Source organism: Anser cygnoides, chromosome 16 (assembly GCF_040182565.1).
Source record: "Anser cygnoides isolate HZ-2024a breed goose chromosome 16, Taihu_goose_T2T_genome, whole genome shotgun sequence".
In the NCBI taxonomy this organism is placed as follows: domain Eukaryota; kingdom Metazoa; phylum Chordata; class Aves; order Anseriformes; family Anatidae; genus Anser; species Anser cygnoides.
This window is the reverse complement of record NC_089888.1, coordinates 12466440-12493341: the sequence shown is the minus strand read 5'-3', so window position 1 is coordinate 12493341 and position 26902 is coordinate 12466440. Positions and strand designations below refer to the sequence as shown.

General features: G+C 42.3%; 1 protein-coding gene across 16 annotated transcripts in view; it reads right to left on the bottom strand.

Annotated features, from left to right (window-relative positions):
• PTPRT (protein tyrosine phosphatase receptor type T) overlaps positions 1-26902 on the bottom strand; it is a 571615-nt gene that overhangs the window by 74173 nt on the left and 470540 nt on the right. For 14 of the 16 annotated variants that reach the window (XM_066978461.1, XM_066978465.1, XM_066978464.1 and 11 more), the window contains 3 exons: positions 25477-25750; positions 16766-16802; positions 1589-1723 (listed from right to left, as the gene is read on the bottom strand). In XM_066978461.1, the coding sequence (XP_066834562.1) occupies positions 1589-1723; positions 16766-16802; positions 25477-25750 (446 nt within the window). Of the gene's footprint in view, positions 1-1587; positions 1724-16765; positions 16803-25476; positions 25751-26902 lie in introns of all 16 variants that reach the window. The other 2 variants (XM_066978455.1, XM_066978469.1) reach the window with 1 other exon arrangement.

Below are 26902 nucleotides of genomic sequence, written 5' to 3'. Positions count from 1 at the left end.
ATTCAACAGAAATTCACAATAGTCAGTACACGTGATCGGTTTTAAAAAATCACAGAATCATATCACTTGGAAAGGCCACTTGAAGGTAATCTAGTCCAACCTTCTGCTGAAACCAGTTTCCCTTACAGGAAGCCCCTCGTGGCTTCGTCCAAGTCAAATTTTGAACTTTTCCAAGGATGGAAAATCTCCAACTCCCAGCCATTCTGGTAGCCCTCCTCTGGACTTGCACTCTTCTTGCACTGAGGTTCCCCAAACCGGACACAAGTACAACCAGAGCAACCACACCAGCAGCAAGCAAGAGAATAATCCCTTGCCTTACTCTGCTGCCTACACTCTTGCTAACGCACACTGCTGACTTGTGTGCCACTTGTCCACCAAAACCTCTAGGCCCTTTTCTGCAAACCTGCCTTCTGGTCACCCCAGCCTGCACTGTTGTGTGGAGCTACTCCATCCCAGATGCAGGCCTTTGCCTTTGCTACACCTTGCAAGGTTCCAACCAGGCCATTTCTCCAGCCTCCCAAGGTCCTTGGGAATACCAGCCTCCACTCTAGCATCTGTATCATAAAATTATTCCATTTGCATGTGTGCCCTGGATTATTATAGAGGAGACCATACCTAGATTTAACTGCTACTCCTATTTTTGTGTGGCTAATACGTGTGACTGTTTGTCATCGAGATAAGAGATCTTAGAGGAGCAGTTTTATTTTGCCAAGCCTCACTCCTTACAGCAGACCAAATAACATCATCAAGGCTCTCACATGTAACGCTACCTGCTCCCTAGGCAAGGGGCCACCAGGCTAGCAAGCTCATGTTTCATGTAGAATCAAATTACTGTTGAAAAAGTACAATTCACCTCAGAAATGTAATTGGTAAAAATACATACAGAATGCATCCTTTTCTTAAGAAAATCTCTTGCCTAAGTGGTTTGCTGAATCAGTGTATTGCACTGTAAATGTGGAGCTCTTCAAACAGTAACTGTTACAATGGCCTTCTACAAAGCATAAGTGCAAATGGTCCACAGAAAATCACATGAAATGAACTGTTTGAGTGAATTTCATTACCATACACTATTTTTTTTTAAAGTTTCATCCTCCTATGAACTAAATCTAACTCTTCCAAGGACTTCTAACCCTTTGCAACATATAATATTCCAGCTGAACACTGGCCACAAAGGAATTGCTGTGTGGAAATGTGTCTCATCAAGACTCGCTTGGGAACAAGACCCCCCGATCATATCATTTTAAGACATTACTTTTCTTGGCTGTTAAGAAAGAATTCTCCTCTTCTGCCTGCTTGTATTGGCTCATTGTGTCTTTGTACTTGTCCCTGCGTTTTCATCTGTTGTCCCTTCTCTTAGATCATTAACTCTCTGGAGTACCAACCATTATTTTGTTGTGATAAAGTACCTGGCAGAACGGGCATCTCTTCTGGGACTGCAACTTTAGTGGTAGTATTACATAAATATATGTTAAGTGCTGCCCCCTGTAACACAAATGGAACGATTTATGTCTGCCAAACTTGTTGTTCATATTAAAATAGCAGCACTCTAGCCAGGAGGGCCAAGATGGAGGCAAAGCAGAAACTCACCTTCTCTTGATGGTAAGCATTGCTCCTAAGAGGATGATAACAAACATCAGAAGCCCAGCTATAACTCCGGCCATTTTCACTGTGCTGTCAACTTGCTTTTCGGGTTCCACTGCATTGGAATTCTGGGTGGAAGCTCCTTAAAAGATGGAGGGAAAGGAAGGAGAAGAGAAGAAGAGAACTTGTAAAAAAAAAAAAAAACCAAAAAAACAACCTTGCAGTGATTCTGTTTTCACATTCATTTGAAAACCTAAAAATATATTTGCAATTAAATTGCAATAGACCTTCTAACCTAACTTTTTGCCTTTAATAATGGCTAATGCCAGATATTTCAGAGCAGTGGTAGGGTATAAAAAAAACATGTAAAGCAACTGACTAATATTTTCCTACATTATACTGTTTTGGGGAATTTAATGTTCTGATGCATTCAGCATACACCCAGAAGCAGAAGGATTAATAGCAGTTATAATTTTCATCCCAAGCAGCTTAAGCCAAGTTGCAATCCTTACTCATCAAAATGCTGAATGTGAAAGTTTCCAGTTATATATCCCATACTACTATTTGCAGAAACTTTTTCTTCTAAAACCAGAACGCATTTGTATTTCTCACTATACCGAAGGCCTGGCTTTTATAAACATACAACTGCAATTATACATGTAATAAGCATTAATCCAGCACACAGAGCACCCTCTACATCATCTAATGTATTCTGTGCGTGGGTTCTGTGGCCCAGGCAAGGCAACAAAATTTCTACCTCATTTTTTTTTTTTAAACAGAACATCCTACACACCTAAAAATAAAGCGTATTTAGACACATGATTTGCAAAGCATTTCTTCTTTTACTTGTTATGATCTGACTTCAATGGTCCTTAGCCCGTGCAATAACTGGGCCTAGCACGATGCCAACCTCTGCCCCTTTGCTGGGACTACTCAACATGGTGCTTGTTACATCCCTTAGCTTTACAGACATCACCGCTTGCTGCACAGAATTTTCCCAGATACAGCTTAAACCACAGAGCTTGATTTCAAAAGCCCTGAAAGATTTGAGTTGTGGCTACTCTAAAGATTGAGTTAGCCTATTTTTATTACATTCCTAATATACTTTACTACTACTAAAAATACCACATTTACATCGGATGGAGTTAAATGAATTCATTTTACGTGAGATCACAGCCTTATCTTGGGTTTCACATTTGCTGCTGGAGTCAGCCACATCTTCCTCTACAGTTTATACATTTTAAGAAAAGGCAATGAAAGGTGAAAACAGTGTCGTCACTAGAAGACAGTAATGTTTTGCTCTTTTCACAGCTGTGTTGCTGACCTTCTGGAAAAGCTGAATCACTTCTGTCCATGCAGTCAGTTGTTTGTGGGAAGGATATTCAACCGAGTCTGTATTTTGGTGAGACAGTGGAAAGCCTCACTGCACTTTTTATTTTTTGCCCATTTGTCACTTGTTAATCTGTGTGTGGTTTAAAAGACCTCTGTTTGCAAAGATGATTCCCAAAGGTGACCATGATCAAATCATGTCATTTAGGGCTTTCCAATATGTTCTGAGTAGGGCCTTAGCTGATGGACTTCCTTGCATGAGGATCAGCTCTTGAATGATGTATTATAGGCTCCTCTCATCTTATCTTGAAGGGTAAATATGGAACAATGACACAATAAATACAAAACAGTAAAACACACCACATGCAGTGATAAAGGAATGATTTCAGTTTTCCTAAAGCTAAGCTGTTAATCTAGTTTGCCACAGGAAAACACAAAATTTACAAAGCAAAAATTTTCTTTGCTGTTTTAAGCACACGTATAATTTTCAGCTTTTTGTCCCTGACAGCTGTACTGCTCTGCTGTGTCCACCAATTTTCCCATTCAGTTAAGAGTTCACCAGTAACTTCTATGTACATATCTAAAATATACTAAAAGGACTTCTGAGCATGAAAATAAAATAGCGTATCAGCTGCATATTACCATCTTTGTTTGACAACATGTCTTAGAACAAATCTGTCCAAGGATTGAGCTATATGCCATCACACAAGCAATCCTGACACTATCGCATAACAAAACAAGTGATAAAGGTGCAATTTTTATCCTGAAAATGGCTGAAAGTGTTTGTTTGATGTGCAACTAAGAAGTACTCCGAATTACCCTTCACTCAAGTGGCAGTTATTCCTATGACCCTAAACGATAAGTGTTGGAGAACGGCTTTCTACCAAACAGCAGTCAGACCCACCCCCTTTTTTTTTCATACCATCTGAATGCCCTCATGAATTGTGAGCCATGTTATAAAAAAATAAATAAAAAATCAGAATGTGCTGTCAACTCCATCCTCTAATTCCCTGGATTGGTTTGATTCTGCCAGGCTGTTGCTTATTACTACAGGCAATGTGTGGTGAGCGTGTTTTTATTTGATATTTCTCTTCCCATTGTAGACTACTGCAGTTCTAGAAAAAGAATAAAGGCTCATTATCCATCCTGACACCTACGCACTGTAGTGACTGATTCACTTGAATCTTCTATGTAACTCTTTCTATCCATCTTGGCAAAGGCCAACAATTCCTTCAGGCTACTAGTCCAACCATTTGTAAGTTGTCTTAGCTGATAGCACCTAGGAATTGATAATATGACAGGGTAAGTAAATTCCTGAGTCTCAGTTCTTAAATCTTTGCACAATGAAGCAATCCCATGAAGTCCACTGTTTTCCTGCCATTCCTGCATAATTTTCTTGTAGATGCCTAAATCTGCTGTGGTGGCTTGTACTCCCACCTGCACTACCACCAGCTGTAGGCAAGCAGAACATTTCTATCCTGGGAGCAGGAGGTCTATGAGCTGTTAGTGCAGTTGCAGAAGATGACTTCTGCTGCTCCTGACAGTAATAGTTTAGAATTCAGTTTTGCTTCTCTCCTTTACAGGCATGCATGCAGACCTGAAATCTTCTGAGCACAGGAGCCCATAAAAACTGCCCTGTTTCATACAAATGCCTTTAAGTACAATTTTCTTTCTGAGAAACAGTGTTTATATACTGCTCATATGAAAAGCGGGAAAAAAAAAGAAACAAAAACACCCTATAACCACAGTTTCTAGCGGTGACTTCCACCACATTTCCAAGGATAAATTGTTCCTCGTAACTGAAGCTGGATACTGGTATAATAGGATATAGATGGAACAGGTCACTACTGTTATTACTGCGTGTATTTCAGTGGCACCCAGAGGCTCCCACTAAGGTCAGGACCCCATTACAGTGCACTAGCATGAAGTAGGACAATTTTCTGCCCTAAGCTTGCTTTCTTAATAAGGAAGGCAAATGATAGAAGACAGACAGAGAAGTGAAGACCACAGCTCCCTTGACTCCCTATCTGTGCATTATCTACCAGACCAAGTTAATACTTTCAGGGATTTACGTTTAATTGCTTTTATGTACATTCATGTACTGTACAAAATACACTGCTCTTAAAGCTTGGTCAGTGGCATGAATCTAACTTTCACAGGTATCATCATTCACCCAGCACTCCGTTATGTGTTCAGAGCTATTTGAAGATCATAGTCCTTCCGCACTGATCTGATTTTTTTTTTGGTTTTTCAACCCTTTCAGGATTCTCATAAAGAGGTCCAACATCTTGTAGACAGAACACGATATAAGCCATGTATTCATGGGAGATAGTGTTCCTGTGACACTGCAGAGGTGCAGAGAGCAGAGCAGGAGCAAATGCGCTCTTCACATGCGCTCACCAGCCCACGAGAAGTCAGGTTTATGGTTCATCGAGCAGGGACAGCTTCAGTAATCCGCTCACAGGCACCCAACGTCTAATCCGGCTGTGCTGCTGTGGATACAGAGATACCTGAATTCCACACTATTTCAGTAAGGTGCAACGAATGAAAAAATGGTTTGATGTTGTGCCAGATTCTTGGGGCTTTCATAGTCTTTTAAATTCCCCCTTGCTTCAGATCACGATTAAAGCCGGAACTGTTGCGGCTGATAACTTAAGGACAGGAATTTTGAAATCCAAAATGAATTCCAGTGGAGAGAGCTGCCATTTGTATTCCAGAGTTAGATCTTTCAGAAGGTTTCTTCAGCTGAAAGTGTTTCTGTCCGCAAGGAAGAGCTGACATGTTTAGCTACTTTGAGCTGGACAATGGCTTGCAAGTGATTCCAACAGCAGAAATTCAAGTTTTTGTCAGTAATAATTGAAGAGGAGACTATGCCCTTCTATGCTCGAAAGTGAAAAAGCTTCCACTTACCAGCAAGTATTCACCTGTAGCATTATACATTTCTAGAGTGAAATTCATATCTACTTTAAACCCTCTTAATGCTCATGCAAGGTAAGTAATAAATTACACTATCTACTTTACAGATCTGGAAAGATTAAGGATATGCCTTTGGTATCACACAGCAGAGCTGAGGATTGACATTTCTGGACCGACACACTGTGACAGTGCTATCAGACCACACAACTCCTCACAGACAAAAGGAAAAATAAAAAAAGGGAGAAACAGAAACAGCAGCTAAGTGAAAAAAGACACAGTGGCAATCTTTCACCTAGATAGCTGGGGACAGATATGTTATTTGAAAACAATAAGCCACAAGATATAAAGTGATCTTCTCTGCAGAGGTGGCATACTAAGCGCATCTAGGAAAGAATGATTATTAAGTGTATAAGCAGGACTGATAACACAAGTTTCTTCTATTAGGCATACTTCACAGAGTCTGATTTGAAACAGTATTTAAAGCAGCAATTACAAGATTGCATTAAAAATGTAACTGGCAGGGAAAAGAATTCGAAAAAGCCATAGGCAGGAGGTAAAGACTGGTATTTAAGTCAAATTTGCAACTGGTGAGGGTATAAAGAACAAAGTCCCACAATGGAAGTGGTACCACAACCAGCAGCAGCACCACTGCATAGGAGAGAGAAGTATCTGAGACCACAGCAAGAGTAGGAAAGAAAGCAAATGAAATGGCACGGGACAGGTGGGTCAAACACCTGGGGGTAAACCAACCAACCAACAAGGCAGAGCAAGTGTAAATAACGGAGGGGCAAGTAAGCCTAGCAATGACTACGTTTGGTCTCAAAGTTGTAACAACAAAGGATATAACTCCTCTGGGCAGAAAGCCACTCTTGAAACAAAAACTAATCAGAAAAATTACTTCAAAGCAATAATTAACCCAGAAAAAATTAATGAAAAGTAATGGGTTAAAAGTCATTATGAGTTCAAATAAGCTGCTCAATTAATCAGAGTAATTTCTTTGCAGCATATAATGTCTTGGCAGCATGCTGAATGTAAAATTTCTTAATAGACCTAGAGGCTGATTTTCAAAAGACAGTTATTCTCAAATCACTTGTAAACATGATTTCCTTTTATTTTTCTTTCCTTTCATGGCACTTTCTATGCAAGTTGCCTACAAATTATTAAAGCATCTCCACACGTACAAATGTTTTCCCCTGTTTTCAGATCCAGATTGTATCTAACCTCTGAAACACCATCTCAGATAGCCAGATACCTCTAACAAAAACATTGAGACAAAGGTGGAAGGGCACCATTCCCTATCTCGATGAAGAATACCTGCTAGCTAGCCCTCTGCTCTGGCTGCCTCATTCATGGGCTGTGTCAGGCAGAACCGCTTGCAGCACACCAGAGCACTGGGACGAAGAGCTACCCGCAGTGCCGGCGCTTCTACGTATTGTAAGGGACCAAAGTGAGATGGAGCGTGTCCAGAGGAGGGCTACGAAGCTGGTGAGGGGCCTGGGACACAAGTCCTGTGAGGAGCAGCTGAGGGAACTGGGGGTGTTTGGTCTGGAGAAGAGGAGGCTCAGGGCAGACCTCATTGCTTTCTGCAACTACCTGAAAGGAAGGTGTGGGGAGCTGGGGGTCGGCCTCTTCTCACAGGTAACTAGCAATAGGACTAGAGGGAATGGCCTCAAGTTGCACCAGGGGAGGTTCAGGTTGGAAATGAGGAGATATTTCTTCTCAGAAAGCAGTCAGGCATTGGGACGGGTTGCCCAGGGAGGTGGTGGAGTCACTGTCTCTGAGGGTGTTCAAGGAAAGGTTGGACGTGGTGCTTAGGGACATGGTTTAGTGGGTGACATTGGTAGTAGGGGGATGGTTGGACCAGATGATCTTGGAGGTCTTTCCCAACCCTAATGATTCTATGATTCTAAGGCAGATTCTACTTCAGCTGCAGCTTTGCTTGTTGCAATTCATCAAAAAGGAACACCCCCAACACGATCACTAGACATCACGTCACTACGCCAGTCTTCCACCTCCAGTTATTGAAGACTGCAAACAGCACAGGCCTACTCACTCTGGCTTACGAGTACAATGAGACATTCTCATTTCTTTAAAGAAGCTCAAAAGGAGTGGAAAGAATGATGAGAGCCAAAAGCTTTCAACCATATTGTAAGTGGAGAGAGCAACAAAACAAAGCAGTCTTGGAGAGAAAGACAGACCTGAATTTATATGAGGGATTATCAGGCATACAGGTTGAATCTGTAGGAGGATGAGGGTAAACACACAGCGAGGAATCAAGATTAGTGTTACTATACTGAATGAGAATTAAAAAACAGCAGTAAGAGAATAATTGATTCTAGAGATTCCAGGCAAATCTACCACAAAGGCTTTTCTTCTCTCCTTCTGTTTTCTTCCTCTCTCTTCAGAAGAGAAGCACTTAATTTGTGCTAAAGGCAGATATATGGCCCCAAGAATGAGAAAGGTTACTACGTTTACTTGAAAGAAGAGCTTGGATAAAGAGCAGCCGTTGCGATGTCTACAAGTGATGTGATGGTTCAGAGGGTGATAGCACATTTCCATTTTAGCTCTCCACTTTTGCAGAGCTATTTAAAATTCAGCTTTCAATTATAAAAATGGAAAAAAGAAAAAAAAAAGTAGATGTTCCAAAAGTCCAAATTTACAGACGTGACTTAATTTTTGTATGGTCTTATATACACAGAGAGGAGAGAGATCAATCTTTTGACCAATACAGACAAAAACATTACCGTGCATGACGATGCCACGGATGTGTAACAGACATCACACTCTACGAATAACAACTAATTAACCTTTGCACCAGCCAGTTCCCATTAAGCACCTACTCTGCTCTCATCATGGTGATCATTAAAAATCCACAGCCAGACCAGCTGCAGAAATTACAAAAACAGTGAGCAAAGTCCAGAGGTGGGTATATAATGAACGCTGAAATTGGGCCACCTCTGAGCCTGGCTGGTCAAAGGTGCTTTAAGCACCACGGTGGCCTACAAAACCTGTGCCGATAACACCTCACCCGTAAGCGGACTGAGCAGCATGCAAAGGAGGATACTCGCCGTTTTACAGTAAAAAGGGAGTCGTGTAGGCAATGCATTAGGGAGTCTGCATATACACACTCTACGTGTGCTGCATGAAATACTGGGAAACCTTCTGTACTTTGCCGAGTTGAAGCTGCACTTTCAGACATGTCTTGAATGAAGATTTTTATTTTCTGTCTACAGTGGTATGAAGAAATGGTCTGTTCCACACATACCACTTTTATGGCATTGTCACCTATCCTGATGCTACCGTGTAGTTTTTTAAATGTCCAGTTCCTGGAAGAAACTGAGAAGCTACTGTGTTAATAATAACCTGATTCTGAACATGGGCTGAGAAACCCATTTAAGGAAAAAGAAACAATCTAATTGTAATAGCCTTGGGTTTGTTCATGCCTTTGAAAATGCTATTTAAGGACACTGACAATAATAATTGCTCATGAAAACCTTTTTAAATGATCCACAGTACCTGAGCAGCAGTCGCTGTTCGTGTCATGCCTCAGCTGCTTCCAATGCATCTCCACATATAGGGAAATGCAGAAGAAATACCAACCACCCCACTAAGGTGATGGAAACACATAAGGGTTAGGAATATGCAACACCATTGTCCTCTGAAACAGGGCCCCCCTCCTCCTGTTCCTCTGTCCTCAAGCTCCCCTACATCCACCCCATCACTCAGGCCCTGTGCAGGAGGCTTCAGGGGACATTCAGACAGAGAGGGAAAAAATACCTGAATTTCACAAGCAAGTCATCATCCATTGCTTCCTGCGTTCAAAACCAAACCAAACCAAACCAAACCAAACCAAACCAAATCCTAACTGATTTGCCTGTCACTTCTGGTTTTAATGCCCAGCTTTTTCTCCTCATTTTTAATGCCTTTTTCTCCTCTTTTGCCTGGCTAGTGGTTCAGCTGCAAACAAAGGTTTGATTGTCTGCCCACAACCAGCCACAACCACAACACAGGGCTAACAGCATCCCTTCTCACCAGGCAGTCCTGCTGAAAGGGGACAACAGCCCCCAGGGCACCCCAGGTAAATCCATGCCTGCGCTGATTCCAGGAGGACTTGGCTCCCGCTACGATAACCACTTTTATCCTGAAAACCCTTCTTTGCTGGAACAGCTCCGAGTATCTCCCAGCAGTGGACGCTTTCAATTACAGAGGCGATGTTTTCCACAGTCTGCTGTTGCTAATCTGTTCCAAATCTTACCTTAAACATTGTGCCTGTCTTTCTGCCTCTCCCTTCCCACTGTTCATTTTAATTGTGGAGCCCTAGTTTTGGGGTCTGTCAGCGCAGCAGAGCTCTGGAATAGACAATGTCCTCGAGAAACTGGGCCGCAGTTACCAGACTCAGTTCACTTGTGGCCTCATCCAGTTCTGCACCAGCTTCTTCACTCATTAAGTGAAGTTGGTTCATTAGCTCCCTGGGTTAAGGATGCTCCCAGAACAGAAATTTTAAATCCCTCTGTGTCAGTCTCAGTACCAAATTTGATGAAAATAAAGATGCTCACTAGTTGAATGGGCATCAAAATGCCAGGAAGTTTGATTTGTCTTCCCAGCAGGGAATATTTTTCAGTAAGAGCAACATAAGTGTGTCTGTTATTAACAATTAATTAGAGTGATACATGAACTTATGCTAAAAAATAACTTTTAGAAGGCTGAAACTTGTTCAGGGTTACAGAAAAAAAAAGCCATTTTCATGCCTCCAACTTAAAAAGTGTGATGAAACTCTCTGAAATAAATAGCACAAAACAGAATAGACCTGTCACAGGAATAACATTGCAGTGTATCAAAAGACAAAAATGCAATAACAAACAGAACTGAAGTGGGATTAGATCTGTTTAAAAAATACATTATCTGTCTACAAAACTAGAATATATTTCAGAAAAAAAAAAGAGCCCTCTTAAATTTGAGGAACAAAAGCTATTAAGAAACAGCTTTCACATGTAGCAAAATTGGGTACAGTAGGAATTTTTTCCTCCTAAATTTTCCAATTTTTTGCACTTTTATTCCTCTGTGATTTCATTGGTCACCTTTCAGACTCAAGCTCATGTCCAAGGTCTCAAGATTGCTATACACTCATCGTCAAGGCAGTTCCCTTTTGCCAGTATTAATCCACTACAAAAAAAACAGGACTATTTATCTTAACCTTAAAAACAATTGAGCTACAGAGTAATCCCAGTACCTTTTTGCCCCATTATCATAACAGCCATCCTTATGTGTAAATTAATTGTGGAGTAATAAAGTCATATATGTGTACATATACAGAGGGATAACCACGCAGCACTGGAAGAGGAACATTCATACAAAAACTTAATCCATCCCAAAATTGAAAGAAGACCCCTCCTTTCCCATCCCTTTACATTAATCACACACAACTCCACAATGTCCCAGCATGTCAGCCTATGCCTATCAAGTTAAAGCAGCAGAAACTGTTTCTGCAAGCTGATGGGTTTCTCTTCTAGACTGACATTCTCTGGGGTGAAGCAGTGGTACTGGCTCCAGTGTTACGCACTATGAGGCAAGTTTAGGACACACAGACCATCAAGTTCAAACTGTAAAATCCTCGAGAAGCTCTGAGCATCTCCATTCTGAGAATGAGCTTTATACCATGCTACTGAGGCTCGATTCCACAAGGTCTCTGATTCCTGCAGAAGTTTGTATGAGAAGTACTTAAAGAATCAAGCCTTCATTTTCCTGTCATCACCTCTTCAACAGCAGAACCAGGCTGTTGAAGCCTAAGTGTAAGCAGCAGCCCCACGAAACGCAGTAGCTACTTTGATGCAGAAATGCTAGATCATCCCCACGCATGCTCAGCCTCTGCAGAGGGCCAGCAAGGGGTCCCCGGGCCTCTTCAGCCACGCTCAAATGCTCGTGTGAAGGTTTACGTGCTGCCTGGGTCCCCAGCTGACCCTCTGCTCAGGCGTCATCTGATCCACATCAGTGCAGAAGTGCTGCATAAAGGAAAGCCCCCTTTATAGTGTAGATTGAATAATTGTAAAAGCATTTTGCCGTGCAAACAAAATATGAAACAAGAAGTCAGGAAGCTGCTCAGACTTCTGGAAGTTTCAGCAGTCTTCCTTTCCCTGAGCTGATAATCACCTGTGCTCAAGAGGCTGGGCGGGTTTCACGTGGTCACCTCTTGCCTACCTATTGCTGCTAAGAACAAGCAAAACCGTTCCCAGGCAGCATGCACAAGAAAAAAAAAGGAAAAAAAAATAAAAATGTACCTCATAATGGTTATTATTCTTTCATTTGCAAGAACTCACAATTTTTAAAAAAAGCAGAAATAAATATCAAGAGATAAGGAACCATTAATGAGCCCTCTGCCTTGGTTTCAATTACACTGTGAAAGTAATTTAATGCACTTTAAGAATACAAGAGGTAATCGCTCTCTTTGGTAAGAGGTTGCAATTTTCTCTAATAAAGTGTCAATATAAATACGTTGTTTTAAAACAAAGAGAACAAGTAAGTTATTTCAGAAAGAATGGGACGTATTAAAACAAATGCCATCAAGGAAACCAAATGGCAAAATTAATAAACAAACAGGTTGAATGCAAATTGTATGGCAGAGAGCTAATAAATTGGAATTTAATTATAAGCTTATTTTTAAAGTGTTTTATGCTAATGATATGCATCCAAGTGACTAATGCTATGAAAGATGACATTGCACCAGTAATTTAAAAAGAGAAGTAGCCCGTCTGAGGAGAGATGTTTATGGCTGGAAGTGGCCAGAAATCTGAGACCAACGAAACTGAAATTAAACACATATGTAGACACAAAAGGTTAATGTTGCTTGAGGATTGAAAACTCACTGGCAAAACATGAAATGGCTACACAGACTGGGCAAACACAGGGAGCTTTCTGATGGACTGTCAAATGTCACCACAGCAAAGGCTGATGACAAGTCTCTGCCACTGGCCCCTTTCACTGACATCAGCCACTCGTACCGAGAAGCCCGACAGGAGGAAGCGAGCTCAATCCATGCACCTGCCTGCCTGGGTACCTGCCTGCCTGGGCACCCACCAGCTCTGCTCTGGAGGGTGCACTACCGGTGCCACAACCTCGTGCTCTGAAATGCTGACACCCTCCCTGACGCTGAAGCCAACACACAAAGATATGAGAGCTTTCTTGGGACCACGAGGATCAAGTTCATCTAACAAGGAGCAGCACACAGGGAAAAACCTGCTGAAGAGGGCACCCCATGACAGATGAGAAGTAGCTCCTGTGTGGAGCTGAGCTGACCAGGGGTTGATGTGAGCAGTCTATGGTGAAAATGACATCTCAGCAACACAAAACAGGAGGAGGACAAAGTGGGAAAAATCCAAAAACTAATGGACTAGAACACTTTTTGAAAGAGTTGTCTAAATCCATTTTATTGGTCTTGAGGCAATGGGACATACACAGCAAATTGCCTCTCAGCCTGCTGAAGTAGCGACAACAGAACAGCCTCATGCACTTCTCGAGTAATTAAAGCTCCTCAGCTTCTGAGCAGGTGCCTTGCAGCAACACCCAAGATGTGTTGCAATCCCCCAGTACCACACTGCCTAACACTTTTTATTGCTTAATTACTCCCACACTCATGTTTCCTGCCCTTGCTAATCCAGCACTTCAGGAGAATACTTGCCACGCTTAAACATGACTTGATTCTAATCTTCCTGTTACTGGTGTAAATCAGAACCCATTTCACTAACACTATTGGAGCTACTGCGGTGTCAAATATCTAGGAATGGAAAAAACTACGCCAATAGCCAGAAATGAACTTTTAGTCTGGCACCAGTAGTATGCGTCTATTTTCTTGTGTCAGTTTGAGAAAACAAACAAACAAAAAACAAAAACAACCAAAAAAACCCCAAACTATTCACATTTTCTTTTGTACGAAGTCCAAGTGGAGCTTTAGAGCTGTCAATGCTGAGATTAGCCTAGCTAATTGCAGCCTAACTCCAAAAAGTTTATTCTTCTTGCCTCTTACTGAAGACACCACAGTGGTATCTTTGCTAGCAGCTCTGATCATTTTGTCCAGGGGAGAACACAGGCTCGCTCATTCCATCCTCAGAGACAGCAATGCAAATGAAGGTAAATACAGGGCAATGTTATTAAAGATAATCAACCTAATGAGCAGACAGAAGACATCACAGACAGAGTAGGTCAGCTAGAACATCCCCACTCTCAGTCTTTGGTCACATCACAGTGTAATTATAGCTCTGTGAGTTCCTCTGTTTCTCCACCCCGTAGAGATGGGGCAGATACAAAACCCCTCTACAGGGGTTTGGATGCTGAGTGGCTGAGTCCTTCTGTTCATACAGAGTTGATATAAGGATGGAATACAGCCCCATGACATACAAAAATCTTAAATTATGGAAAATCTACAAACCACAAAACCATTGTTTAGCTACTGTTCAGCTGCCAGCAATGGACTGTTAATGGTCTGTTAAATTATTAAGGCTATAAATCTGCCTGTGGTGCTATGTTGCTTGTGTGCTGCAGCCAGCACTATATGTTTGGAAAGCCAAAACTGGTATAAAATTAGCCACAGCTACATTCCAGTGTCAGTTGTTAATGGTCAGACATTAGGAAATACAAAATTGCCACAATCAGAGCAAGGACAGGGAGCGTGGAGATTTCTACAGAATTTTCCACACTCCACATATAAAGAAACAAGACGTGCCTATAAATCAAAAGCCACATCCATCGAGACAGTAATCAGCACTAGAGCTACCATAATTTTTTTTGTCCTTTCCCACTCATGTCAATCAAGAAAAATCCTAAAGAATAAGATCACCAAAAAGTTCTAAGCATCCTCAGGCTCTACCCATCTCTCTTATTTTTCTTATCAAATTAATATTAGTAATAGATCGTTTTTTAAAAGGAGCCATCCTTCAGAAACAATAGAATAAGGGTAGCTTGCTGACTCTTCTTCATGACCTAACAGGTTAATGAAAATTAAATCCATTAGCAGAAGTCAGTTCAGGGTCAAACACTTATGTGAGCCTTGTCTGAAGTACCCAAATCAGACAGTGCAAATCAAAAGATCACTTAAAAATTGAACTTTTCAAGCTATCAAGCTATGTAGCTGTTGTTTTTTTTTTTTTTTCATTTGAACAATAATCATAAAGCAAGTATCTTTTCTGTTAACGTGACAACATTCATCCACCAACTCCAAAAACAGCAACCACTAAGGTGGGAGAAGCTACAGGTTTCTAAAAATGAATTAATCCAGTTTCTCTGAGCTCACGAAGAGACCTTCAGGCATTCTCTGGGAAAACCCTGGGCAGACTCTTTTCACCCAGACTTTACCCACTCCTGCTCTTTATCTTTCTACCACCAGAAAGCCAAAATAAGATGCCCCAAATGGTCACACCACTACCCATAGACCAGAAAAACCAAGGGGGAATGGACAGGAGACTGAGACACACAGAATGTCAGTAACCCAGAGAAATGAATTAAAGGAAGATTTTATGAGGAACTTCTAAAGAGGAAACAACAAGAGGATATAGGGACCACCAGAGCCATAAATGAAAGGGAGAGAGGGCAGAAATTGGCTTTCCTCCTTGGCTTTCAGTGGTGACACAACCGCTTACAGCCCCCCCAGGCTGCAGCACCAGATCTCAGCACTGACTGCAGCTGCACAGGTGGGAACCCCACGCAGCGCCTGCACCCCGACGCACTGCCCTCAGGAGTGCACTGGGCAGTGGCTCCACATCAAGACAGAAAACGCCCTGCTGCTACCCAGCAGCTGTTAGCTGGGGCTCTTTTGATCCCTCCCAGCTCCTCAGTAAGTGCAGAAGTAGAAGTGAACGTGAGAAATTAACTAGAATTGTCTCCTGTTATTGCAACAAGGCAGGAGTGAGAAGAATGAAGAGTGGAGGGTGAAACAGGGTGGTGCCTCTTAGGGAAAAGGGCTTGGGTTCCTGCCCATTTTTATTTTTTTTTTTAAACTCTAGAAATACTCCCCAGGCAGTAATGGTTCTTCCACATTACAACAAAGAAGTGAGAACACAAGATACATTCCCCTGTTTGGGAAATGGAGAGCTCCCTCTAGCATGGCCCATGGTAATTATCCTATAATTTCCTTACAACTCATTTTGAGACTTGATATGTGTTGAGGAAGTCTTTTTACAGCTACTCTGTTTGTGTTACAAGTAAATTGCCTTACCGACACCTTTGCTGGCAAAGTGTTCCCTGGGGTGATTTTGAAGTCCTTAGAAGAGTTGTTAAAAGCATCTCTAAACTCCAAGAAGTAACCCAGACATTGTCATCATTGGTCCCCCAAGAGCTACACCTTATAAAGCAGCCTGGGGATCAAAGCATTGCATCTTAACAACATTTTGCCAAATCATTTGTATCTGGTTTGCTCAGTGATAACGCTAGGTCTATTCTGAACGTAATGCAATGAAAATAAGAAATGTGCTCTATGAGTTTGCTGAATTATACCATGAAAATGGTGTGATATAAGAATTGTGCCCTGCTGTGTTCAAGGTCAGGATTTTCAAAACCTATTAAAAGTCAGGCTTACGTGAGATCTTCTTTTACTTATCTACTTTATGCAGTTACGGAGAGAACGAAATTAATCGGAAGCTTTTTCAGTCACATTCTGCCAATAGCAAGAATGGACCTCAGGGCAGGAAAGCTGTCGATAGAACAAGGGAAAGGAGGAACCACAGAGAGAAATACCCTGTCTTCAAAAATAACAGGGTCTACACACATAGTGAAGTGGCTCTGAAAACATGTTCGGTCTTCAGTATCTTCCTTCAAAAATAAAATAATAATAATAATAATAAATAACAATAATAATAGGCTTCCTCCATGAATAGTAACCGTAATCAAGTTGTGTCACCACTGCAGCCTTTATATTACTGGCACTGTGCTTCACAGGAAGAAGAGACCCACATACCTTTCGTTGCCAGCCGGACACAGTTGATTTTTGTTTCCTGCAAATAAAAAAAATAGAAAAAGGAAAACATCAAGGTGTGTAATTTGCCCATCTGCTACAAACATACATTCCTTATATAAAGGTACGAAAACAAATAAGCATTTTTATAATACTTCACCTCTGAAAATACCACCAACAGTTTGAGTTGCAGAAAATACTCCATCCTAACGGACTCACATGCAGCTGCTTCTCTAACTGTTGGGAAGTTAGAGTGACATGTTTCCACACTCAGTGTGTGAGTGATGGGTCCTGCATAACTGCCTGATTAACTAATAGAATTTACCAGCTAAATGACCTGGTCTGTAATAGGCAGACAAGCTTTGGGTCAAAAGCACATGCATCTGTACATCTAATTTTCATGCACCATTACTGCAAATTGGGTATTTATTTAAACACATGGCAAACAGACACCTAAACAGTCATTTGAATATTTCAGCTCTCTGATATGTATGTGAAGCAAAACAGCATGCTGTATGGCTAGTTCTGCCAAATGAGCCATTCAAACACAACCCCAACCACTGCAGTTTTTCATTGCAGAGCTGGGATAAAACCCAACGCTTTTGTGCAATCCACCTCAGAGTCCGCAGATCTGTGTAAACAGGAGCTTGGATTTGAACAGCAACACTGTATTATTTGGCTTAACTAAAAGCTCAAATTCAGCAGCCTTCTCAGGCCATCTCCACTGAAAATAAATCCTTTCTGGTATCCCAAACTCCCCATCCTGCATCACTTACTGGCATGGATTGCTTCTGTCCAATGCACCACTGCCATCTTAGTGTGTTACCTTGGATAAAAACCTGACTTTGTCAGGCAGGAATCTGCTGCTGGGTTTTCTTAGCACTTTATGCCTTTACATGCTCCTGTACATGTCTCAGGTGTAATGAATACTGCATAAATTACCGTACGGAACAATACTACATTAATACGGATGCTGTCTGGGCCCTGGGAACAACATCCTAGCAAGCGCACTGCTGAGCACCTTGTTCCAGCCTCAAGCAGTAAGATGAAGACCGTGAAGTCTGAATTTGTTCTTACAGAGAGGGAAGCTGCTCCACCAGCAGCAGGCCCTCCTCAGCTCCAGCAGAAATGGGCAGTCCCAGAGTGCTGCTCCCCCCACACTTACATTGCATGCAGGATTGGGAAAAGTGCAGGACCCACACGCTGGGGAACACAAGACCAATTTCCTCTGACCTCTTTTCATGCCCTCCTCACAAAAAGCAGCCTCACAACTGTTCTTTCCCAGCCACACAGCCCTCAGTGAGGCACTGAGTTATTGTTTGTCCCAGCAAACTGGAGGCATCTCTTTGGTGCGCTGACCTCTCTTCTCCCTCAAAAAAAGCTCCTCTACACAACCTGTACAGCTGTTGACACTGCAAAGTCAACACGACTGTACAACTTCGCTCCACGTTCATCTCTGCCTTGTGTATAACCAGCTCGAACCGCCAGCTATTCTGGAAATCAAAAATCTTTATTACTAGTGATGTTATATGAAGCAGGAAAAACACAGCTTTATTTTCAGAGCACAGTCTGAGCAAATAATGCTGGGAATCAGAAGACAGATCTGATGTACTTTGCAATCTGAGTAAAGATGACCTGGAAAATCAGTAATGAAAAATAAAATAAATATTATAAATACCAAGATAGCATTTTTTTGCAGTCTAAGAGTCAGTCGGCACTCGCACACATTGCGTTGCGGACAATTTTCTTGTGCATCTATTGAGTTCTGCTAGCTCCAAAGTGCAACGAAAAGCTGGAGAAACTTGTCAATGTTGAGAAAAGAAGAGGTGAGAAAACAAAAAATGAAATCTCGTCAATGATGCTGTAACTGATCTCATTTGAGCATGTGCATATTCCTGCACATTACCCTCCCACAGGGTAATTTGAGCAGACAGGATGCAGTGTGTTCTGTTTGCATTTACATCTACTAATTGCTGTATTTAGCACAGCTAATCGCACTTATTAGAAGACAGTGATCTGGCACTGCCAAAAGCAAGAGTAATCAATCGCCAGAGGAACAAGACATCTGGACTTCAGAAATTTATTTCAAATTGTGCCTTCTGAGAAGGAAAACATAAAAGAAACCTGCACAGACACCAGGCATCCAGCTACCAGGGATGCCAAGTCTGAAGAACAGAGCTCAGCCCATATTCCTGATGAGGGCTGATTATTCCTTTGATTTCCATTGACCACCTCATTGATCAACCCACTGCTCATCTCTTTGGTGTCTCACAAAAAATGAGTTCTCTTTCCATTTACTCTATTTTTCTTTGATTGGTACTGGCAATTGTCTGTCTGAACTCTTTTGCCAATAAACAGAACACATTTTTATCTCAAAACAGTAAAAACCATTTTCCCATAATCACATCTGTTTTCTGAAAAACTCTTCTTGATTCAGACAAGGTGTTTACCTCCTCACAGTAAAGATGCTTCTGTTTAACCAATAGCAAAACAGCAATAAATAATCCATCCAGATGGCTTAAAGCCATTACGCGATAAATAATGATAAAGGGATAATAAAAAAAATTTCCCCGAATTTCAGTCTCCTGATTGTATCCGTATGTTCTTTCAAGCATTTGGATACGTAAGACCCATTTTATTATATCACAGAAGTTTTACAAGACCTTATGCCTAAAACAATCTCAATGATGACCCAAGATCCCATATATCTGGAATAAGACACCTGCTTTGTATTATGGGTTAAGTCATGGGAATAATGCAAATTAAGGTCCCAGTATCACCGCTGCTTTGACTCTATGGCACTGCCAGGTTATGGAATCTCAGACTTTTTATTTTCAAGCAGTAAGAGAACTATATAAGCATATTTTAACTGACATCCTGGAATTAGAAAACAATTTCATTTTCACCTGCATGGATACAACCTACATCTCTTGATTCGACCTTCATTTTTCCAACTTGCTTCACATCCAGAAAGCTGACTGTGCATTATAGCTATCTACATATTTACTATAACATAGTTATAAGGGTTAGTTTTCTGGAACTTACTTTAATGCGAACAAGACATGATTGTAATGTGCCTGTACTCAAGGCTGAACCCTAAATTTTTAAGTGCATGTACCATGGACATACAGCACATGAAGACCGTGTTTGGAAGCGCTGGTGGCCTGTTCCTGCAGGGCAGACCTGGACCTACTGTTAGGATGAGCTGGAGACTCTGAAGAGGACATAAATGGTGCTGAGAAGCCGGGTAAGCAGTCTTTGTCAACAGCTCACACAGACAGACTCGCATCTACATGCCACGAGCCTGCTTTAGCATCACTCTGAATTTTCATTCCTTTAATGCAGTTTGTTTCTTTCCATTTCAAAGAAAGGGAGCTGATGCCATTTACTAATTACTTAGGTTCCTAAATGCACCTTTCACTGAAGTGCGCAGGATGATAATAAGACAAGTTCTGCCTCTGTCTCTTTAGTGTTTGGATGGGAACAATTTTCTGCAGACAAGGGCTAGGAGGGCAGCAGGACATATGTTTATGTGACAGCTGCATCTTCACAACCTAAAAGGCCAAATGACTTTTTTCTTTTCTTTTAAAATGACAGCTTGCTGTTTACAGCCTATGAACAATAAAAGAAGCAGAGCTTCTTCATCCATCTGTTTTCACAGCCACATTTTTTTTTCCTCTCCTTTCCTATTATTATGACCCTGCATTAGTTAGGCAGTGCCTTCCTCGTCTGAGGGAGAACCTGCCGGCACCAGGGTGGAACCGGCTGTCCCCAGACGTCCCGCTCGGCGCTGCCCTGCCCCGGGCACTAGTTTCATCAGGCAGCTCACCCTGGAGACAGGTAACTTGAACTTCTGCTGGTGCACACACAGGTAATTACCGACCTCCCACTTGGCCTCAGCTTCAGTACCCCGAGTCCCAGACCCCTACTGAGTGTGCTTGTGGGCTCCCCATGGGACAGGAACCACTCTTCTGGCCGCTGAACACCATCATCAGTTTTGGGGGTGTTGTTCTTAACAATTTTTTCCCAAGTTCAGGAGAGCTCTACATCACGCGTTTCTTTTTTTATTCCACTGAGGCCCACTGTTTGCTGTCTTTAAAATCAATCACGTGTACATATCTGTGCAGGGTCTACGCTCTCCCCTATAATTTCTACTGCCAACTCCAGGAAACTGCTAGCTCTCCGTGAGACTAAGCTAAGCCTAGCATTGCCTTTCCAATTACCAGCTATTTTTAGTCTGTGTTATTTGGAGAAGCGAGCTTTAACAAAATGGTTTGGACTTTTATTATTTACAACAGAAAGTTACTTCAAGCATATTTAGTTAATCATTGATTACCCGTGTCTCCCAGACTTGAGGCCGATTATAGGATTTTATTCGCAGAACTAATACAACTACCAAGAAAAGTCTCAGGCCCACATCTTCTGGCCCAAGATGGCCAGCTGAATGTGGAAACAAGGGCTTACAAAGAGTGATGTATATCCACAACTGCTTCATTTCTGCCCCAGGAGCCCCAACGTGGCAGTATGGAGCCGTAAACATCATTGGACAAAACTATACGCCTGAAATCCCACTGAACTCCGAGCTCCTCAGAGCCGTTCGACTGTTGGCAAAAGCAATGTAGGCAGCCTTGGTACCACACTGGTTTTCAGAATAGGGCTCGTGCTGAACTGAAGTATCTCACTGGCTTTTTGTGGGCCATCTCCACAGGGATCAATGTCACCTCCCTGCTGGCAGCTCTACCCATACCTCTAAAATCGTCCATACGAAGTATGCTGTATACTGTGAGCAGACCTGTCAGCATCCAGAAATCCAGCCTGAAGTCCCCTGGCAATAATGAACTGCCCGATTGTGCATGTAGTACAAGTCATTAGAGAGGAAAAAAATCAATGAGAAACTCTGTAGAGTCTATCATTCCTTCAAAAATAATATTCTCATTGATTCCTGTGGAGTTACTTTTCACAATTCTGGCCTGAAAACATCATTCACCTGTTGGACCACCAGGCTGCAGGAGCAGCTGGCATCATCCTCCACATCATCTCCAGCTGCGTTACAAAGGCTCCTGCTGCATCTCCCATTTCGAGGAAAAATGGCCAAAGGTTATTGATTGCAACTGTGCCATTACGGATTTCATTTTAACTCAATGAGGTAAAATGCAGCAACTATGGAAAGGATTTCTAGGAAGCTCCATTTTCTGAGCCGCTCAAAAATTCAGGCAGGCTTCAGAGCAGCAAAAAATCCTCCCCACCTGAGTGTGTTCGCTGGATCACTAAGCAGAGACGGCCACCCACAACGGCTCAGATAAAAAACATGGGCAACATTTAGCTTTGATTATTAAGCCTGTATCTGGACAAAAGTAGATAAGGGGTGTCATGGTGTTGCCACCCAGGCCTCACCTTTCAAAGGTGAAACACTGCAAGGGCTGGTGCTTTAAAGGGTCTGAGCACGGGGAGGTTTTACAGGCACGGACAGCTTCACGCTCTGTCAGACAGCCATCTGTAGCAGGTGGCCCTCAGACAAACAGCAGACGTCCCCTAGCTACCTGGATGGTGGGGACGGTGTGTGTGCAGGTCCTGCCAGAGGACAGCAAGGCCAGTTGTCTCCTCCTTCTGTGTCCCTTCGTGTACTAACTGCTCCTAATAAATAACCAGGAACTAATCGTGCTTCTCACCCGCCCTGTTGCAAAGCCCGGAGCTTCTGTTTACTTTTTCTCTACCCCCCCCTTAAACTCCGACATTTTTCAGTTCAGCATCTCGCTTTCAACAGCCCAGGAGGGAAATTCACAGAATTTGGAAGAGTTTTGTACAACAAAGCAGAAAACTACTTTGTTCCACACATGCTCTATTCAGACCCTTGTCTGGAAGCAACACCACGCCGACCACATTTCATGCAACTGTCCACAGAATTCAGCAAGTTACAGCTATCTTATTCAGGCTCTCAAAAAACGAGTACAACACCGCACAAGAGAAGGCAGGAAAGCTCGTGATCTGATTTTGCAGCAATTTGCTACACTTGTTTTGCATCCAGCTGTTAATTATGTTCCTTTCAATGCAACAATCATGGCTAATGGTTACAGAGCAGACAAGAACACCAAATGAGCACAACCCTCCACGTATGGAGGAGATGAAACAATGCAGAATTCCTGTAACACCACTACCTCCTCCTAATCAAGCTTTTTGACCAAACACAGAATGTTTCCTCAAATTAAGCTCCCCCTGGAGCCCTACATTTCCAAAGGAAGACGTTATGGTTCACTGCACGAAGACTTCTCATTGCAAGTTCCAGGTGGGGAAAGAAGTTTCTTCATTCCAGGACTGGCAGTGATCAATGAAACTATACAATGTCCTAATTAAAAAACGAATGGCAATGTTCTATTAAGTTTTTCATGTGCAAGGGAACATAAGGCTGTATTTTAATTGTGCTAAATTGTCACTACCTCAGATATTTTGCAGATGTGCAAAAAAAAAAAAAAAAGCCTTATTGCAGCCACAGATTTTGGTAGGCTTTATGAAGACTACAGTCAAAATGGCTCAGGTTGTTGAGCTAAGTGAACACCCAGAACTCTTAAATACATAATATACTTGTAAACAGCTTTGGGAATGACAGGAAACTTATTATTTATGGCTGCAAAACACTATGCAAATCAGGCCCAAGTGTTTGAAATGTGGGCCTTAAGGATTCTGTCAGAAAAAAAGGAGGTTCCACAGCTACTCATCTGGAGACTCAGACTGCACTCTGGGACAATTCATCTCTATTTTTCCCAGTACCTCTGCACTTTGAGGATACATACCCATATACTGTACTAATATAAATTAGTAACACAAGAGGCAGTTGCTTGCTCAACTGTGGATGTGTTTGTCTGGCAGGATACTTCTTATACATACCCTCACAAGCTATGTATTGCTGCATATAGACTTAATTACTTAAGCCTAAAAGGTCCTTTACAGCCTTATGTTCCTATCTGAACAGCCCAAGCCAGCCACACTTTTCTGAGTCCTTATGACCTTGTACAAACAGAGTGTGGTGCAACCTGTCAGCTACAGAGCTCCAGAAAAAGCAGGAGCTGCACATTATTGCTGCCTTAATCTAGAATGCCAAGGGAAGCCTACATTTCCATTCATATTACCCAGTTATGGCATATTATATTGTACTTGAGCAAATAAAGGGTTTTTTTCCTTCCCTGGGGATCCATTCACTAGCAATTAACTATCACATAAGGGGGAACTAACTAGACACAGAGAGACATGTACATATATTTCACAATTTCCTTTATAAAGGCAAATCCAAAATTGAATTAATTGAGTAGTGCTGAATGGAAACTGTACCAACTAGAAGGGAAACCAAGGTGAAAAACAGCACAGTATTGAAGAGATTTGTGCTTGTCAGCCACACAGCAGAAACTCTGCAGGAGAATAGTGATAAATGGAGGCAGTAAAACAGCAAGATATGTTGTGAACACTCATTGGCATTGCTAGCCTGCTAAACAGCGCACAGTTCTCTGTGATGTGTGGCTGTCTCTTGGGTATAAAAGACACTATCCCAAGTTGAGATCAAAGCCTACACCATCCACCTTTGATTGACTTTTCTAATTTTGTTCTTTCAGAGGTGATGTCTTAGAGAATTTACCCATGTAAAAACTGGATTCATGAATGCACTGGCAAATGCACTAATGACACAGTCGGTAGCCCAACGTCCTGATGACAGGTTAATGCTGCCTCTTCAGGAGGCTGCAGTGTCAATTTGTAGCATGTATGTGATAAGAAAAAATGATTAGGGGAGTCAAAGGGGAGGAAGGAGAACGACTGGACTGGATCTGGCCTGTTCACCGTTAGCAGAGCAGACCTGAGGCAGGGGAGTTAAAAGAGAAGGTCACAAACTACTTTAGGCTGGAATAAAAGAATTTAAGTGGGAAAAGAGGCCTTCAGTTTTTCTGGAACTGTACTTGCTGGGCATGACGTGTGGCATTTGAGTCTGAGAACAGAGCAGACTGTTTCCAAGGCCAGGCTGGATGGGGCTAGGGGCAGCCTGGGCTGGTGGGTGGGGTCCTTGCCCACTACAGGGGGGCTGGAGCTGGGTGGGCTTTAAGGTCCCTTCCAACCCATACCATTCTGTGATCCTATAAAGTCTCCATTTTAAACTTTGTATCACAGAATAAGTATATACAAAAATATAGTCCAGGATATCCCAAGGGACTAAGAAAGACATGCACATAATTCCCTCTGCATTATAACTTACATTTCGCTCAAGCTGAAAATCTCAACCATAACTGCAAAATTATAGTGCAACCAAAAGCAAGCTACAAGGTAATACAACTTCATAGCTTTTGGGTAGTTCTCGTCTCATAATATATCTTGAAAAATCACAAGCACAGTGAGTTGACGATTGCCAGGATGGAGCAGTTATGTTTTTTCATAACGACAATAGCCCCTACTCTAACATTAATGCAATTGCAAGGAAAAAAAATCTAAACAATTCACTTCATAAACCAGGTGCCCTTTTCATCAACTGACTCCCCTACAGGTTTCTCATTGCATCTAGGCATCAGAGAGAGGCTTGAATGAAGGGCAGGTAGTGGCACATTTAATTTTCATCAAACTTCTGCAAAAGGGTGGTAATGAGGATTTAAACTGGCATCTGATGGAGAGGGAAGGAGAAAGATGGGGAGGGTAGAGGTAGCCATTTGTACAGATCCAGCTTCATTTTTTTCTACACTTACTCCATTTGCCTTGCTTAGAGCCTGGAAGTATATGCTGTAGCTCTTCAGAGGAGAAAGCGGGGCATTCCAGTAGCCATTGTAGGTCTTGTTGTCGCCCACTGTGAACGGCTGTGTGACGGGCAGGTTGATGGGCTTCAGCTCGGCTGCAAAGTAGTGCGGGGAGTCCAGACTGGAAGCGTTCTTGTAGCTGACGGGGACAGAGAAGCATTCAATGATGTCCGCAGCTCTCCGGGCTTTCTGCAGCTTCTCCTCCTTGACAACAAGCTGGTAGACACTAAGAGAGCAGGGGGAGAGAGGAAGGTGAGATTAGAGCCCTGTGAGCCTTAGGTATCAAAAAGGTTTCCAACAACAAAAGCAAAAGGCAAAGCAACAAAAACACAGCTAGGGCATGACAGCAAACAGCACTTGGCACCCCGTAACAGGGGCAGCTGCCATTATGTGGGCAAGGCGCTGGTTCACTTGCTCTGTTGATTTAGTGGAAGTCAGAAAAGACTTCTATCATGTCACACTTTGGGAAAAGGAGTAACTACCCCAACATCCAGTCAACAGCAAATTTTTAATGTGCTGAATATTAGAAAGCAGATTATCTCCTTTCCAGCCACCAGGTTGAAACGTGAATTGTTGGCTTGGGCCAAATGGTGACTGCATTGGAGGTGGGCATCCACAAGTGGTAATGTCCACAGGTTGTCAGCTCCCTTTTGAAACAGTTTCAGGGTGCAAGAACTGTTTCAGATAGACAAAAAAGTGTCCCATAACTTCTAAGACCATACCTATTTCTGGCTCTGCCTCATCTCTTTTTGAGATATATTCTGGAATAAGAAGTTCTCTAGCAGTAATTCCTGGTGTGCAAGTCTCCTCCTACCCTCCATCACTAAAAGGCTGGTTTATATAGCAGCTCATATGAGCAGGTGGCTTCATCTCTCTTCCAATTCACTTTTGTTTCAGGAAACAACAGCAGCTCTTGATACTCTTTCTAGCTCTATGAAATGTTAATACTTTTCGATTTCTGCTAAGCCTTTGGTCTGTATGATACGTAATAGCAATCTTGTCATTTCTACCTTACTCCTGCAGGCTCAAGGAGGTTGCATTCAAATGCACTCTGCTTTTTCCGCAGACAGTTAACAAAGCCCTTTAGTTCAGTGCTGCTACAGCTGAGGCAGGTTTACTGTCTGCTTAACACCTCTCAGCCCTTTGACAAAGAAAGATAGCGCCGCAGTCATTTTACTTTTTGTCAGGGTATTCACATACACAGCCCTCACCTGTCTGTGTCAGACTGGTCCTTTGTTTAGCTGGACAGGGGAGATCGATTAAAAGATTGGAAACAGCCAGCAGCGGATCACTGTCCCTGCTTTAACAGGCTCATTGTTGCGGGAAGATTGGTGTGAAAAATTCCTAGCATAGTAATGGCTCACCCGTGCTTCTGTGG